This window comes from Lynx rufus, unplaced genomic scaffold (genome assembly GCF_022079265.1).
Source record: "Lynx rufus isolate CCGP_SWC_20201006 ecotype Redwood Valley unplaced genomic scaffold, mLynRuf1.p SCAF_12, whole genome shotgun sequence".
Taxonomy (NCBI): Eukaryota; Metazoa; Chordata; class Mammalia; order Carnivora; family Felidae; genus Lynx; species Lynx rufus.
The window spans coordinates 65,944,913-65,960,889 of record NW_025814826.1 but is presented as its reverse complement, the minus strand read 5'-3'; the positions used below and the strand labels follow the sequence as shown (position 1 = coordinate 65,960,889).

General features: G+C 48.2%; 1 protein-coding gene across 6 annotated transcripts in view; it reads left to right on the top strand.

The window, feature by feature from the left end:
• Nucleotides 1–15,977, top strand: part of PTK2 (protein tyrosine kinase 2) — a 257,109-nt gene that overhangs the window by 97,549 nt on the left and 143,583 nt on the right. For 5 of the 6 annotated variants that reach the window (XM_047074237.1, XM_047074239.1, XM_047074240.1 and 2 more), the window contains 2 exons: nucleotides 1,926–2,092; nucleotides 14,205–14,292. In XM_047074237.1, the coding sequence (XP_046930193.1) occupies nucleotides 1,926–2,092; nucleotides 14,205–14,292 (255 nt within the window). The remainder of the gene's footprint in view (nucleotides 1–1,925; nucleotides 2,093–14,204; nucleotides 14,293–15,977) is intronic. The other variant, XM_047074241.1, reaches the window with a different exon arrangement.

The window sequence follows — 15,977 nt, the reverse complement described above, 5'->3', positions numbered from 1 at the left end:
ACACTGGCCTCCCTGCAGGTGGGTGCCCGTGTGCCCTGTTTCCTGATAGGTCGCCAGGGTAACCTTTGCTGGGGCTCGTCAGGGAAGGCGCCCAGGGAGGGCGGGATCTCTCCCCGGGGTTGATGGCACAAACAGCGGTAGGAACCGGCGTGTGTCTGGAGGGGAAGGATAGAGCTGCCGAGACAGATGGTTGGGAACAGAGAGGAACCTGAACCAGGGCCCTAACAGGAGAGCAGTGGCTCTGGAATCTGGTAGCAGCGAGCTGCCGCGGACTGACGAGAGGACGTGCTAAATGTGAGCCTTAGAGAGGGCAGCTGGTGTCACTGTGCCCTTGGTAGCAAATGGGCAGAGCCGGGACCGGGACACAAAGCGCCTTTGTGGGAATTTGAAAGAGGCGCCAGCTCCTGTCCTGTGCAGCAGGGACTCGTGTGTCGGCAAGGGGAAGCTGAAGAAGTTGCCTCTGAGAGAACTGCTGGAAGCCGATGTCCCACCCCTGAGCGCAAGATGTGCCGACCAGAGGGCCGGCTGGATTTCGGCTCCTGCTGCCCCCTCGGCTGGGCGCCCCTGGCAGCACAGGCGGCACCGTCCTTCACGGTGGCCCCATCACAAACTCCAGGCCTTGAATCCGAAAGCCAGGAAGGACATTTTTGCCTCTTGCAGTTTTGCCCAGAGTTCTTTAGGCTGCACGCGGTCTTCCTGTCCCCAGAGAGCGTGTCTTCTTTATGGAGCGACCTCCAGCCCAGGCCTCTGTGCATGCTTTCTCCCCGATGACACGTTTCCTCCTCCCTACCATTCTCCCGTGCCTGATACACAACCTTCTCCCGGGAGCCTGGCCACGGACAGGTGCCACCTGTTGCCTTTGGTGTGGACGCACTGCGTCCTTGATGGGTTTTGCATATAGTGTGTGTTCATTGTCTTCTCGTGAGTAGGGATAGGAACATCCTTATTTGTATTGTCAACAGCATCATGCTTTAATATAGAAACGCTTAGTGTGTGTAGGAACTTTGAAGATGTGTCTCATGTTGTAAGTAGTGTGATACCTTCCGTTAATTGCTAATCTTTAAAAACCATGCTGATTTTCTCGACCAGTGATTTTCACGTTAATGTCGGCGTCATTCAACATTAACTGTGAGTGGCCTGGAGCACTGAGAGGATCGCAGTGGGCTGTGATTAGCACACCCTCGTGTGGGGGCAGCACATGGCCTCTGTTACGTTCCCACACGTGCCGTCCATGTTCAAACGTGTACACATGGACTTCCACACTGTGTGGGTACAGGGCAAGACTCGGGCTGCCCCCTCCCTTTCCCTAGTTTAGGATAAGCTTCATCTTTGGGCAGCCTTCCTGTCTGAAGTCATGGAGTGTTAGGTTTCAGCAGCTCTTGGAGAGGTCGGTAGCAGATCGGGTAGGCCCAATTTTGAATAACTTCACAGATATCATTGGTATTGTCAGAAATGTGGCCTTCGTCATATGTCCTTAAATGTGTTTCTTAAGAAATGACATTAGGTTGCATCTGGTCTAGAGCAGTATGCCGTCCTGGGCTCAGAAAGTGGAACCCGTCCTCGGGCCTAGTTATCAGCAGTCACACCCAGAGGGCGGGTGGGACACATTGTCAGGTTTGGGGGCGGGGGGGGGGGGGGGGGCGGAGAGCTAGTGCTGCAGAAATGTATTTTAAGTTTCCATGCCTTGTTTATCACTGAAGAAAACGGAAGAGTCTCTTTTTGTGTTTTTTCAAAACTTTCCTTGTTCATAAAAATACTATTTGAGAAACAAGATTCCTAAGAAAAATTAAATGACTTATTTAACTTGATACTCTTTTACCAAAGATTTCTGGTAACTAACTAAAACAAATGAACATTGCATTAATTTTTAGCCTACAGTTTTTTTTTTGTTTATAACAGTCGTTTTTGTGGGGGGTATGTTTTAGGGCATCATTCAGAAGATAGTGGACAGTCACAAAGTAAAGCACGTGGCCTGCTATGGATTTCGTCTCAGTCACCTGCGGTCAGAGGAGGTTCACTGGCTCCATTTGGATATGGGTGTCTCCAATGTGAGGGAGAAGTATGAACTTGCACACCCACCAGAGGAGTGGAAGTAAGATCGCGTCCCTACTTTGGTGTGACTCACGCTTGATTTGTTTTGCATATTAAATCACACACGAGAGGGTGAATGTCTTTGCTTAATTTCCATACTGCTTGTAATCACGACTCCTGTCGAAATAAAACTGGCTGGTAATAGTTAACCAGCGACCTCTCCTAGATCTCTGTTCAGTCTGTCTTTGTGGCACTATGGACTTTGGGCTCTGTGGGGACGGCCTGGGGCCGGTCACGCTTCTCCCGTCGGGTCTGTTTTGGGTCAGCCTCAGCTCTGAGAACTCCGCCCCCTGTTCTTTTCCTTTCCGTCCTGTCCGCATCCTCTCGTGCAGCAGGACTTCGTGTGCACCTGATCACCTCACTGGTGGGCGGCACGGCTGGCTCCACGGGGCCCGGTAACCCACAAGCTCCCCCAAAAAGAGTGGGTGCACGTTTGATGTTCGTGACTCGGACGGACCTGAGCGAAACGGACGTGATTCAAAGTGAATTAAAGAGTTCTCTGTGTTCTCTCCTAGTAATTTTTTCCACTGTTACGCAAAGCAGCTTGTTGGTAGGAAATTGTACATGTAATACACTTTATTTGAGAGAAGTATAACTTGCAAAGATGGGCTCCTTCCACAGGCGCCTTCATTTTGTGGATGCTGCTGTGGGAGTAAAGGCGGTTATGGATCGGGGGGTGGGGGAAGGGGGGGGGTTCAGTGCCGGTCACTTTCAGTCCGACAACCTGAGTTGTTTGGAGGAGACATTTTAAACGAAAAACAAATATGTTTAGGTTAATAATCTCTAGTCGAAAAAAATCTCATCCTAGCTACAGTTTACCAAAGAAATATCCTTGTGTTTTCAGGTTTTTCAAATAGCCGGAACCGACCGAGCTAACAAGATAGCCTACGGTAATGCAGTTTGGTGGGGTTACATCGATGGCTAGCAAAGATCTGACCTCCATTATTCAGCCAGTCAGTGCAATAAGTGTGTAAAAAAGCTACGAATACCTAAAAGTTAGTTACAAATCCCTGGAGGTATTTTTATTGAACATAATTCCGTTGCCTTCCTGTACCGACACGTCGGAGGCGTACTTCATCATCATGATGTCCCTAGTGCTCGGTCAAATGTTGTGTCGAATGCAAGCATCTGAATTGACAAGCTCTGTTTCTGTTCTTTTAAGCCAGTTTACTTGGCCTAATTTCAAGTAAAGTTGAGTGGGCACTACTCTGTTCCGTGGAGCCTGAACCCTCAAAGACTGGGCGAGGTAGAACTTCACCGAACGCAGTGAGTGCTGAACCTGATGCTGACGGGAGTGGCTGCCGCAGCCTGGCACCGGGCCCACGGTGTGCTCTTTACAGTCTGTACATTTGCAGTTCATAAAATGTTTATTTCTCATAGCTCTCCACAGACCTTAGGAGGTAAAGACAGGGGAGATAGGTAACAGACTCGATTTGAGTTCCACCTGCAGAGAGAGCTCCGGATACAGCTTTGACTTGAATTTAGCTGACTTCCCAGTGCAGGCTTTTAAAGTGAACCCAGCCTTAACTGTAACCTTAACTCCGAGTGGTAGCGAGGCCACTAAGATCGGTGAAGGTGCATGGATGGCGGGGGGAGGAGAGGAGACGAAGAGATGGGTTGGAGGCACAGGTGATCCCTGTGGGTGTTTCGGGAGGGCCAGGCTTCCTGCCGCCTGTCGGTGCTCACGTCAGAGGAGGCAGGACTTAGGGCGTCAGTAAGGAACAGGAGCCTATTACGGAGAACCAAGTAGATTTGAAAAAGAACCAAACTCGAGTTCTGGAAACCACTGGGTGGTTAAAATAGCAAGTTAGATGTAGGTGAAAAATTGGTCAACAGAAACACGGATCTGAGAAAATTTGCCCAAAAGATAGCACGGGGAGATGAACAGGTAGAGAATATGAAAGGAAATGGCACGACACGAAAACTGAGGAGGCAGACCCATTTCTGACAGGGGCTCTAGGAGGAGATAAAAAGACTGAGGAGGAGGAAATACTCCCAAAGAGATTATGGCTGAGAATTTTCTGGAATTGGCAAATAACATGAGTCCTCAGAACCAGGATTAATGCAAAACCCCAAACACGGTTAAAAAAATAGATCTACACTTTGGTGGATTATAGTCAAGTCGTGTACAAAGGAAAAAAAAGAGATGATGCTAAAGCAACCAGGGACGCATTCACAGTTCTCCACAGCAGTGATCTGTGCAAAGTGGGGAGAAGAAGTCACCGGCAACCTGTATTTTTTGTCAGATTCAGTGACCATTCAAGAGCAGGATGACAGCGATGCTTTCCGCAGAGACTATACCAGCAAAGGAAACTCCTATAAATACACTCGGGAGAAGGGAAAATGGTGTCTGAAGGAGGGTTTCGGTTGGAAGAAGGAGTGCTAGAAAAAAAATTGGGTAGATACAGATAAGCATTGGCTCTGAAAACACATAAAGTGGTAAAATCTGATTTTTTATATGAAAAAAGTAAAACCCAGATAGTCGAACCCAATATGTCAGAAGAGAGGCGATCAGAATTAAGGCTCTGTCAGCCGGGTTTTAAAATTATATATAAAAATGTTAAAAATAAAATTGTATATTAGGGCAACCATAAAACATTAGAAGTAGATTGTATAACGTAACAGGTAGGTGGGTGAGTAGGTATTGAGAAACTCCATAATCGAAAGGAGGCAAGAAAAGGGGAGGAAGAAAGACAGGAAAGTAGGGTGAAGGGAAATCACAGACTAGACTTCAGAAGGTCAAGTAGACTAGGAGTGAGTGGTCAGAACCTGTTAGGGTGTGATTACAAATACAGTCCAGCTCTCTGCTCTTTATGACACACCTAACACAGTGATATTCAAGACATTTTCATGTGACTTACGGAAAGAAACATTTTACCTTAAGATGCAGCATAAACACGTGTGTGTGTCTCAGAACCACGTACATGTAGGTCTCCGTATGTGCTTCACAAAATCATACCCAACCTCACTAGTACGCCGAGGTCTCAGATTTTCATCCAGTGCCATTCTGTTCTCTTCAACCTCATTTAGATGGATGGGTGGGTAGAAAAGAAAAGAAGAGAAGAGAAAAGAAAACAATTTCCCTTCCTGCTAACTAGGTGGGAGAAGGGGGGCAGGGGGATTGGTATTGTTTTATTAATATCCTATGAAAAAAGTTTGAAGACAGAAAAGCATTAATAGGGATGTGGAGGGCAACTACATAATAATAAAAGGCTTGTTCTACAAGAATCACTACAGAAACAGATGGGCCCCTGAAGATACTTCTCAGAATGTATAAAGCAAAAACATTCTGTCCTCTGGCCAGCATTTAAATTTTGGACTGCTCCAGTGACCTCTTTTCCTCTTCCTTCTCTCTGTAGACCTGCCTTTGGCATCAAATTCACACGTTAGTAGGAGAGACACAGGGAACCCATAAACCAGTTATTGCCGTAGCCCAGGCAAAAATCCTAAAAGCCGGTGGCCTGGGGGAGTAGTGATGGAGTGAGAAGCGGTTGTAGGGCGATTTTTTTTAAGGTAGAGCTTACGGGGTTTGCTCAAGAGTCTTTAAAAACACAAGCATCCAGTGGAGTGTGAAACTCACTCCTGCAGAAGCTTCCAGTAGCACCTTGTCACACCTGGAGCCAACTCCAGAGTTCCCGATCATCTCTCAGCCCCATCTCCTCTCGCTCTCGTTCCCTTCGTCCACTCAAGCGGCCGCACGTTTCAGTGTCGTCTCTTCCTCGCTGCCTGGTCGGGGTCTCATTGGATCCTCTCTGCCGCCAGCTTCCTGGCCTGCTGAATAGCACCGGCCTCGGCCCACCTTTCCTTTGTTTTGGAGAACTTTCCACTCGCTCTGCCCCAGCCCCACGGCTCCTTCTGGTTCTCGAATGAGACTTTGTGCTTCGTGTGACTCTGCTGAACGTGCTCCCCTGTCGTTTCCGTCACCGCGTGGGCCTCCCATCGTTCAGACCAGTGTCCGTGTCCGCTGTCCGCTCTTGGCCTGTGTCTTCCCCGACCGTTCTGTCTTTAGGGCCTGCCCACCTGATGACCTTTCTCTCCCTCAGGGACTTTGTCTCACCCGCTGCTGTATTCCTAGTTTCTAGTTGGTCGTGTCTGGTATATAGGAGGCACCTCATAAACACTTTAAGTGAGAATGGAATTAGTGGTAGTGGAAATGTAAAATAAACCTAGAGGCAAAGCACTTTGATGGGACAGTAAGTTGTCTTCATCTAGGGATGAACAGTTGTAAATTGTGTGAATAACCGTGTTTTCACAGTAACACACATTGCTTACAATGTGGTGGACATTGTGCTAAGCACCTGGCTTACTTTACCCAAGTTCGTTCTTGCTATGATAGTCTTTTCAGGTGGGTACTCACCTTTTGCCATGTTACTGGTGAGACAGCTGTGGTTCAGAGAGGCTGAAAAAACTTCCTTGAGATCATACGGCAGAGTAGGCAATTGAGTCCGTGTGCTCAGCTCTTTCTTCTCTGCTCCTGTTAAGGTATGTAAGCACCAGAGACAGAACATTTTTGATCACATTTCCCCCTTGCTAGCAGGGACCTTCTCTCAGTTCGTAGGTGGCTTTGTGAGGACAGCTGCACTCCTGGCTTTAGTTCTGAAAAGTAAGATGTTCTTCTCATGAAAGTGCTAGGACTCCGCGGAATAATCGGGCGTCAGTTTCCATTCTCGGGAAGTTTTTGACCATCGATTTGTTTTCGTGCTATCTGCCGTAGGATCTGTTCCTCCTGTTCAATAACCCTGAGACACAAGCTTGCTCACCCGGGTCCTGAGGTCTTTCAACACAAGCCAGCTTGTGGCACACTGTGTGGGTGTAGCTGTGTCAGGCAGGGGGACCTTCCAGTGGTGCCGTGGCTGGCCGCTGGGGACAGGAAGGGCTGGTTGGATAAGTGGCTGTCCTGGTGGGAAGAAAACCACAAAATAGATCCTGCCTCAAGCAATACACAGGGACCCACTGAAGATGGACCAGGTGAGAAAAAAGCTTAATGCAAAATATGAAGGCACTGCTGGTCCTGGAGCAGGAAGATTTAATAGCCCCAAAGACGTTCTCTGGAAAAGGAAAGAATAGCAAATTTAGCTTCATTGAGATGAAGAGCCTCTGTGTATTAAAAGGTGTATTTGTAAAAGTGCAGAAGCAAGTTGCAGCTGAGAGGAGATATTTGTCACGTTTGTAATTTACAAAGGGTGATGCTCTTCTGATTAGTATGAGAGTTGCAGGCAACTCAGTCCACGGACAAGGGACATGGGACATGAAGGCGTTGTCATAAAGGAGAAAACAAGTTTGGCCGGTAATCTGGGGGATGGCGATCAGGGGGGTGGGGACCTAGCCCACAAGATCCACACTGGTTGGCAGAAAGTGAGTCGTGGGCAGCGTCAGTAGCGGGAGAGGTGGTGGCTCCAACAGGGTGTTTGCCTGCGCTGCTGGTGAGAGAAGGTAAACGGGTAAATCCGTTTGGGCCGCAGCTGGAAGACGGGCAGCACACACTCTACAGGGCTGCAGTTCCCCTGCAGATTTTGTCCCTGAGAGACTCCAGGTTTCCGTGCTGGGCCGCAGACGTAGGATGTCACGCAGGTCAAAATGAATGAACTGTAGGGACGTGTAGCCGTGTGGGTGAATCTTAGCCATGTAGCCTCGTGTGGCAGAGTCGAGTCTCCCGTGACACTGTTGTGAGTGCACTAAGTGCCACTGAACTGTATGCGTTAAAAAGGTTAATTTTTTTGTAATGTGAATTTTACCTCAATTTAAAAAAAAGTAAGTCCCAGAAAATGACATAACAGCCTGATAAGCTTTTGTAATGTGAAAAGAAAAGAAAACCCTAAAGGAATATCGTCGGGGATCTCATCGGTTGGGTAAGATCAAGGACCAGAGGGCAATAGTGCAGAGCCTCCCCGAGGGGAGTGTCCTGCCCCCCTCCCCCCGGTCTCCCGAAGGCCCCATCGGGACTCGTGCTGACCCGTTGGGTTCTGAGGCAGGGCTCGAAAAGTCCGCCCCTTAGAAGACTCGGGTTCCTACCTGCCTTGCTTCCTGCCCAGTCTGTCCAGGAGGAAGCAGGAGCTGGCTCCCCTGTCCCTAGGAGGCCTGGAGGTCCCTGTCGCGGGAGGTCCCAGTGGAGCAGGTAGTATTTGTTAGGATCTGGCTGGAGTCTGCCAAAAAACGCTTCCGTGGCAATGTCGTACTAGCATATACTGCGGCAAACGGTGTCCTGCAGTTTTGAGAGATTTCAGCTTGAAAGTTCTGTTCCTAGATCATTCTGGTTAATCACATTTTGGTAACTAAACTTCACTTATCTGGAGCCACCTATGTAGGGTGGCTATTGGGCATCCGAGTGGGCTAAGCGGATATAAATAGCCTGTCAGGGCACTGGGGGGGGCGGGGAGGGACGGCCCAATCCTTCTGATGTTGAACCCAAGTCTAAGAGACGGCCCTCTTGGCATTTGAGGAAGTATTTGGGGCTCTGGCAAGTGAGTGAGGAGGAACATTCTCGTCATTGTTAGTGAGCCGCGGTTGCTGCCCTCCTGCTTAGCAGCCTGCTTAGCGCTGCCCTGTTCGCTGCTGCGCAAGCCCCTCACTCTGCAGGAGAGAGGAGAGGCGTCATTTTCCAAAGAAGACCAATGAAAATGAATAATGATAGTTGAGGAAGCTTTAGATTGTATTTGGTAGTTTTCTATGTTGTCTTGAAATGACACCGCCCCTGCATACGCCTTCTTTTAAGAAGCCAGTCTTTCGTTGTAATCCTGCATTCAGCAAGAGTTCTTAGGAGGGTTTAAAGCAGAAAGACAGTAAGTAGAGGAGCACTCTGACAGGTTTGGAAGTGACACCTTTAAAACACGGATGCACTTCCAATTTGCCGCTCTGTTAATTAGACACTTACCGGATGCTTCTGCACCGAACACGGGCAGCTGGAAGATAGTTTCCAGTGGGTCTGCGGCTGCCGGCTGACACTGGCCAGGCTGCTTGGAGAGAGGTTCTGGTGGGTTATCACCGTGGTTACGGAACAGTTAGTCTGCGCCTGTGGAATTTCTTTTATTCTCCATACGTATCCAAAGTTGCAAGAATAGTTAAGGCCTGTGTGCCTTCACCTAGCTTCCCTAAATGTTGGAACTTTCGTGACCATACATAGTGCAGTAGTTGGCACTGAAGCCAGAAAATAAACATTGATAGAGTCTTACTTAACTAATCTACACATGTCACTCAAATTTCACGGTTGTCCCACATAACATCCCTTTTCTGGTCCAGGAACCACGTTGCTGTTCTGACTCCTCGAGTCTCTTCTAATCGGGGACAGTTCCTCAGTCTCTCTATGTCCTTCCTGACCCTGACACTTTTGAAGAATCCTGGCTGGTTATTTGTACCGTGTCCTTCAATTGAGGTTCATCTAGGGCTTTTTTCATGGTTATATTGAGGTTATGTGTTTTGGGCCAGAATTCTAAGCTTTTGTACCCGTCTCACTGCATCCTGTCAGCATGTGACTCCTTTTTACAGGTGCTTTTAACTGGGATCATTTGGTTTAAGGTGGTGGCCAGGTTTCCCCACTGTAAAGTTGCTGTTTTTTCCTCTGAAATTAAGAAATACTCTTCTGGGGAGATAGATTGAGACTCTGCGGATACTGTTTCTCATTGTATTTTTACCCTGTATTCTCAATATCGTTGATGATTCTTTCTCACAGCTATTACTGCTATAATTTTTGTCTAAGGATGAATTTCTATTCCTGTCCTTCCTTTGAGAATTTTTTTAAGCATTGTTTTTAATGTTCATTTATTTTTTTTTCAATGTTTATTTATTTTTGGGACAGAGAGAGACAGAGCATGAACGGGGGAGGGGCAGAGAGAGACGGAGACACAGAATCGGAAACAGGCTCCAGGCTCCGAGCCATCAGCCCAGAGCCTGACGCGGGGCTCGAACTCACGGATCGCGAGATCGTGACCTGGCTGAAGTCGGACGCTTAACCGACTGCGCCACCCAGGCGCCCCAATGTTCATTTATTTTTGAGAGAGAGAGAGAGAGAGAGCACAAGTGGAAGAGGGGAGGGAGAGAGGGAGACCCAGAATCCGAAGCAGGCTCCAGGCTCTGAGCTGTCAGCACAGAGCCCAGTGCGGGGCTCAAACTTGTCAATTGCAAGATCATGACCTGAGCCAAAGTCAGACGCTCAACCGACTGAGCCACCCAGGTGCCCCTCCTTTGAGGATTTTTAAATTGGAAGTGTGTTGTAAGAAAGAGCTTACGATATCTGTGTTGTTTCTGGAAATTGTACTTTGTGTCACTACACACAGACAGGCTAACCTTTCTCAGTATCAAGCTTAACAGATTCTTTCTCCAAACACTTGCCACTCCTCCTCACCATTACTTGGTTAGCTTGTGGGTATCTTGGTGCTCATTGTCGGTGGTAAGACTGAGGGAAGGTTAGTGTCAGTGGCCTTCATAGGAAATTATTACTTAGGAGAAGCGGAAAAAAGATGATTTTATTTGGGGCGTGTTATATTTAGCTGCTCTTCAGAAGTCCATGGAGTGGCATATAGCAGAATAATGGAGATATGTCTTGGGATGCAGCCAGTCTCTTAGAGTAGTGGCAGGAGGGTCGGGAAAGAGGTGAGTTTCACAGAAGAGATGGGAGTAGGGATGTCGGAACTCGTGGGCCAGTCGGCTGTGGGTGTTGGGCCCTGTGGTTTAAGGACAGAGGCGGAGTGAAGGGATGCCATTACATCAGGAGACCTCGGGCAGTCTCAGCAGGGCCGTGGGGCGGGTGTGCTGGGCTGCGCATCGTCAGGGCCGTGGGGCGGGTGTGCTGGGTGGGCGCAGTAAAGCAGTGGTCAGAATCCGCTTGGCAACCTGATGAGCTTGCTGGCCTCCACAGAGTAAGAGCAGTGGGCGTCTCTCTGGTTTCGGAGCCGCCAGTGCCTTCTAGCAGTTTCGTTCTGCTTTGGGGCATTCCTGCGTCGACTGCTGTAGAGGGATCCCCGTCTGCTTCTTCATAGCCCTGGGACCTCGGCCCGTTACCTGAGTCCCTGAAGCTCTTTCCCCACCGGTGAAAACAGAAGGCCCTTCCTTTTCAGCCAGAGTGCTGCACTCGCCTCCGGGCCTCCTGCTTCTTCCCCCGGGTCCCCTGGCCGGTCCTACACACTGTCGCCTCCCTGGTCAGAGAAATAGACGTCCTGTGACTCAACTGCTGTGCTCACAGTGCTCCGAGCCCCACAAGCACGCCGTGCAGGGTCCTCCGTGATCTGCCACCTCCCGGTCCTGCCCTTCTACTCACTGCTTGCGCCCAGCGGGCCCAGCTGCGTCTGCCTTCCCACACATCCTCCAGCCTCAGGGCCTTCGTGCACCCCCTTCCATCGTATTAGAACTCCTGTCCCTGCACGTGATTGCATGACTCCCTTCCTCCCTTCAGATCTTCATTAAGATGTCTTTGAATCTGAGTGTCCTTTGCTGGTCACCCTTTGCAAAATAATACTTTATCACGTGTCATTCCCCTCACCGTGCCTATTTGTCTGTGTCACTTTTACTGCCATCTTGTAGATACCTGTGTATTTGCTGTCTGAATTTGAGCATATATTGCATATAAACTTTCTGAGGGCTGGTGAGGACACCGAGGTGTGGGAGGGCCACGGCGGTCGGCGGTGGGCCACGGAGCCAGACGCCCAGCCCAGGCAGCTCCAGTGCAGAGCCCACGTTCTCTCTGCTCCTCTCAGGGCTGGTGCTGACTGAAAGAAGCCCGTGGGTCAAATGCTTATCGCAATTTCTGTCACATCCTGAGTGGCCCTTGTCCGTTGAGGCATCGTCAGCATCAGCATCGGGATGCTGGACGTTAACAGCGTGAACGTGCAGCCAGGCTGCCCAGCGTTTGACCTGGGATCCGTTTCCTCTCTGTTAGAATGGGAGGCACTAACAGCAGAAGCCTCCGGTGTCCTGTTTGAGTCCAAGCGCACTGGCTCGGAGCCCGTTGCTTCCTCTCACGGAGCGTCACCCGCCTAGATCATGACACTTCTGTTCTCCGACTGTCGTGTGCATTAAGAGAAATAGCACATGTAAAGCACCTGCTAAGTCCCAAGTTAAAAATAAATGGAATCTATTGCGTTTCCACAAACAGTTGCCCCTTGTAGGATATCTGTAGTAAATGATTGACCTCTTTCCGAGAGTAGAAGTCAATGTGAACCTGATCGTTTGGCGATTGTGTATTTTCATAAGATGGACACTTAAAACTTTTAGCAGAACTTGTGTATGCGTATCATGCATTTTTTCCACCCTTAACTGAACCAAAAACATTGTATTGATTACTTTGTGTGTTTTCCTTGTGAGCCTGTTACATTTTTTAAACATCGATTACTAAAACTTTAGGGAAAAAACCCCAGATCTTTCTATAACCTTTGGGTAGGCAAATATCTTATAAACAAAACACTTAAAGAATTTACTAAAAAGGAAAAGAATAAATAGGGCTGCATAAAAATTATGAACTTTGTTCCTCAAAAGATAGCATTAAAATGAAAACATTTTAAAAATAATTTTTAGGTGCGCCTGGGTGGCTCAGTCGGTTAAGCGTTGACTCTTGATTTTGGCTCGGGTCATGATCTCATGGTTCCTGAGATCAGGCCCCACCCACGTTGGGCTCTGCACTGATGGCACGGATCCTGCTTGGGATTCTCTCTCTCTCTCTCTCTCTCTCTCTCTCTCTCTCTCTCTCTCTCCCTCTCCCTCACTCCCTCCCCCTCTCTCTTTGCCCGTCCCCTGCGTGCATGCTTTCTCAAAATAAATAAATAAATAAATAAATAAATATTAAAAAGGTAATTTTTAAAAGATAACCGTCAGGAGAGTGAAAGGCAGCTGTGGAGTGGCAGAACATACTGGGCAGTCTAACAGTGGTCTCCCACTCTGAATACCTGAAGAATACCCACAGGTCAGCTGGGGGTCGGGGAGGGGAGGCCCACAACCCTTTAGACAAAACAGACGTTTCACAAAAGGTCTCCAGAATGGCCCATCATCAGATGAGGGTGTGCCCCATCTCATCATCCATCGGGATGTGCCAGTCCGGTCCACACCGTACCTCCCTCCCGCAGTGTCCCGGACTAAAATGCAGGTACCAGGCAGAGGTGAGGGTGTGGGGAAACAGAGTGCCCCATGCTGCTGGTAGGACGGTGTGGCTTCTTCAGCTCCCTGACGGGCGGCATCTGTGGATACAGATGTGTGTGTGTTGTGATCGAGGGACTCTGCTCCTGGTCCCCCCACCCCCCTTTCCCAGCAGAGGTGTGTCCGTATGTTCACCAGAAGACACGAGTGAGAGAGCATTCTGGTGAAGTTCGTTTGTTTCGACCATTCTTGAAGCTTGGCTTCCTGAGCGACTAAATCATTTTATGTTTAATTTTTTTTAATGTTTATTTACTATTGAGAGAGAGAGAGAGACAGAGCATGAATGGGGGAGGGGCAGAGAGAGAGGGAGACACAGAATCGGAAGCAGGCTCCAGGCTCTGAGCTGTCAGCACAGAGCCCGACGTGGGGCTCGAACTCATGAACGGCGAGATCATGACCTGAGTTGAAGTCGGATGCTTAACTGACTGAGCCACCCAGGTGCCCCATCATTTTATGTTTAGAGGAGGAAAAAAAAAGAGTGTTTATAGCCGTTTCCTCATCAGGGCCACAAAGTAGTAATAACTCTGATGGCCTTTCGCGGTGATATGGGCTGTCACACAGGGCAGCCGTGACCGACCTTCAGCTGCTAGCTGGGCTCCACATCGCAAGCATTTGCCGCGAGTGAGAAAAAACCAGACATAGAGGAATGCATTCTGTGTGAGTCCGTGCACATCAGGGCAGCCGTCGAGGGGAGGTGTGAGGGGGTGCCGCCTGGCCCAGTGGGGGACAGTGACTGCTGGCCCTGTGCCTTCTGGATGTCTTTCCTGTCCTGTCTCCTTGCGGGATCACTGAGCTTCAGACAACAGACGTGCATGTTCTTGTGCTGAAAGGTTTAAAACCGTATGCTTAAAAACTGTGATTGTTTTTTACCTTATTTTAAAAATAATACTTCGAGTAATTGGTTATGTCATACTCACAATAATACTGTAATTACAGACTACGAGTTGAGAAAATTACTTCTTTCTAATTGTTCTATTTTCTGAATTGTTTTTTAGATATGAATTGAGAATTCGTTATTTGCCAAAAGGATTTCTAAACCAGTTTACTGAAGACAAGCCAACTCTGAATTTCTTCTATCAACAGGTATAGGAGGGTACTTTAATACACCTTTTTCTTTGTTTCTTTGAATCCTACATACTACATGGTTTTATCTTAGAATTAGATTAAACCTAATGTTCGGGAAAATAATAAATTTGGCACAGTATGGCAGTGAGAGTCTTTTAACCAGTGGGAAATTTTGAATTTTTGACACTTTGTGAATTCTTGTATGCTTAGGCAAGTCTTAAAAGAGACTTCTTTTATGTGGAGACTGTAAGTCCCAAGTGACTCAACCACTGGCTTGTCTTTGATTCAAGTATAATGCTCATGCCTGAATATCAACAGATTTGTCGGGTACAGAATTTATTGCCAGAGCCAGGTACATTGACATAATCTCAAGAACAACTTGCACAGTAAAGCCAGAATGGGCTTTTTTTACATTGAGTAACTTGCTTTTTACCCCTTAAAATATTAGGCAATAAATACCTGTGGCATAAATGAACCAACACAATTTTATGACCAAATACTTGTTAGTTTTAGTGATGAGCATGGGGGGAAAAATGGTCTGAATAATATCCCAACATTTGCACACCATTTTGCAGGTAAATGCACTTGGTAATGTTTTGTTTTAATAAAAATATGTATTAAATGTCTGCTGTGGGTCAAGAACACAGATGAAATAAGTGAATTGCCCATTAAATTCTATTGAAGGTGCAGTGGGTGAGGATCTCCTGTACACGGTACTTTGCGTTCAGTCCTCTACTGTTGGTGGTCACGGGCCACGTGGTCGTACACAGGAGGGTCTGCTAACCCAGTGGGTGGAGTCCAGGGGGTCTGGAAAGTGTCACCGAGTCCCCAGCTTTGTAGATGAGGAAGAGCTGTACTTTAGGAAACCTGGTGCATTTAAAGCTGAGCTCAGAAGTTCTGAGAAGTGGGTGAGGGAGATACAGCCCACATCATAAAAAGGGAAGGTTCTAGGTTTCCTCCTGCAGAATAAAGGGAGCTATTTAAAGAATTTAAGTAGCGAGTGGCTTGACGAGAATTTTCGTTGTTAAATAAGATCACACTGATGTGATGGCGGCATCCGTCGTGCATTGGATGGGTCTTAAGGCTGCAAGCAAGTTAGGAGGCTGTTCAGCCATTTGGGCAAGAAACGGGGGAGAGAAAGGTCTGAGTGTAGGCAACTTTAGTGGATGGATTTGATAGGACCGGGAGGCTGATCCAAATGGAGCATGAAAGTAAAGAAGAAAGAGGTTGATTGTGTCCGTCCAGGTGCCTGGTGTCAGGAAAGAGGCATGGTTCAGTTACATTCAGAAGTAAGGTGGTAGGACGGTAGGTTGATGTACTTCCCAATGTGAGAAAACTGGGTGTTCCCCCTTCTCAGATCTAGGCTGTGAGAACAGGAGGCTGAGGTCGCTGTTTCTCGGTATTGGGTCTGCTTTCCTGTCTGTGGGGTGGAAGTGCCATTGGAAATGGCCAGTGAAATGCCAGTGGAAATGTGGGGTACCGGACTTGACGGGAGCCTGGGAAGGTTTACCACGATACGGAGATGCACGGGAAGAGGGCGTTTGCGTTTGGCGAAAAGGAAAGAGCGAAGCCCTCTTTAGATTCCGCCTGAGATTGCTGGAGGCCCGTTTGTACTGCAAAAATGATTTCTAGATTACAAACCGCTCCTCGTCTGTGTTTCCACAGCTCACCCTTAGCAATCTGGTGAGCTTTGAGTCGAAGTG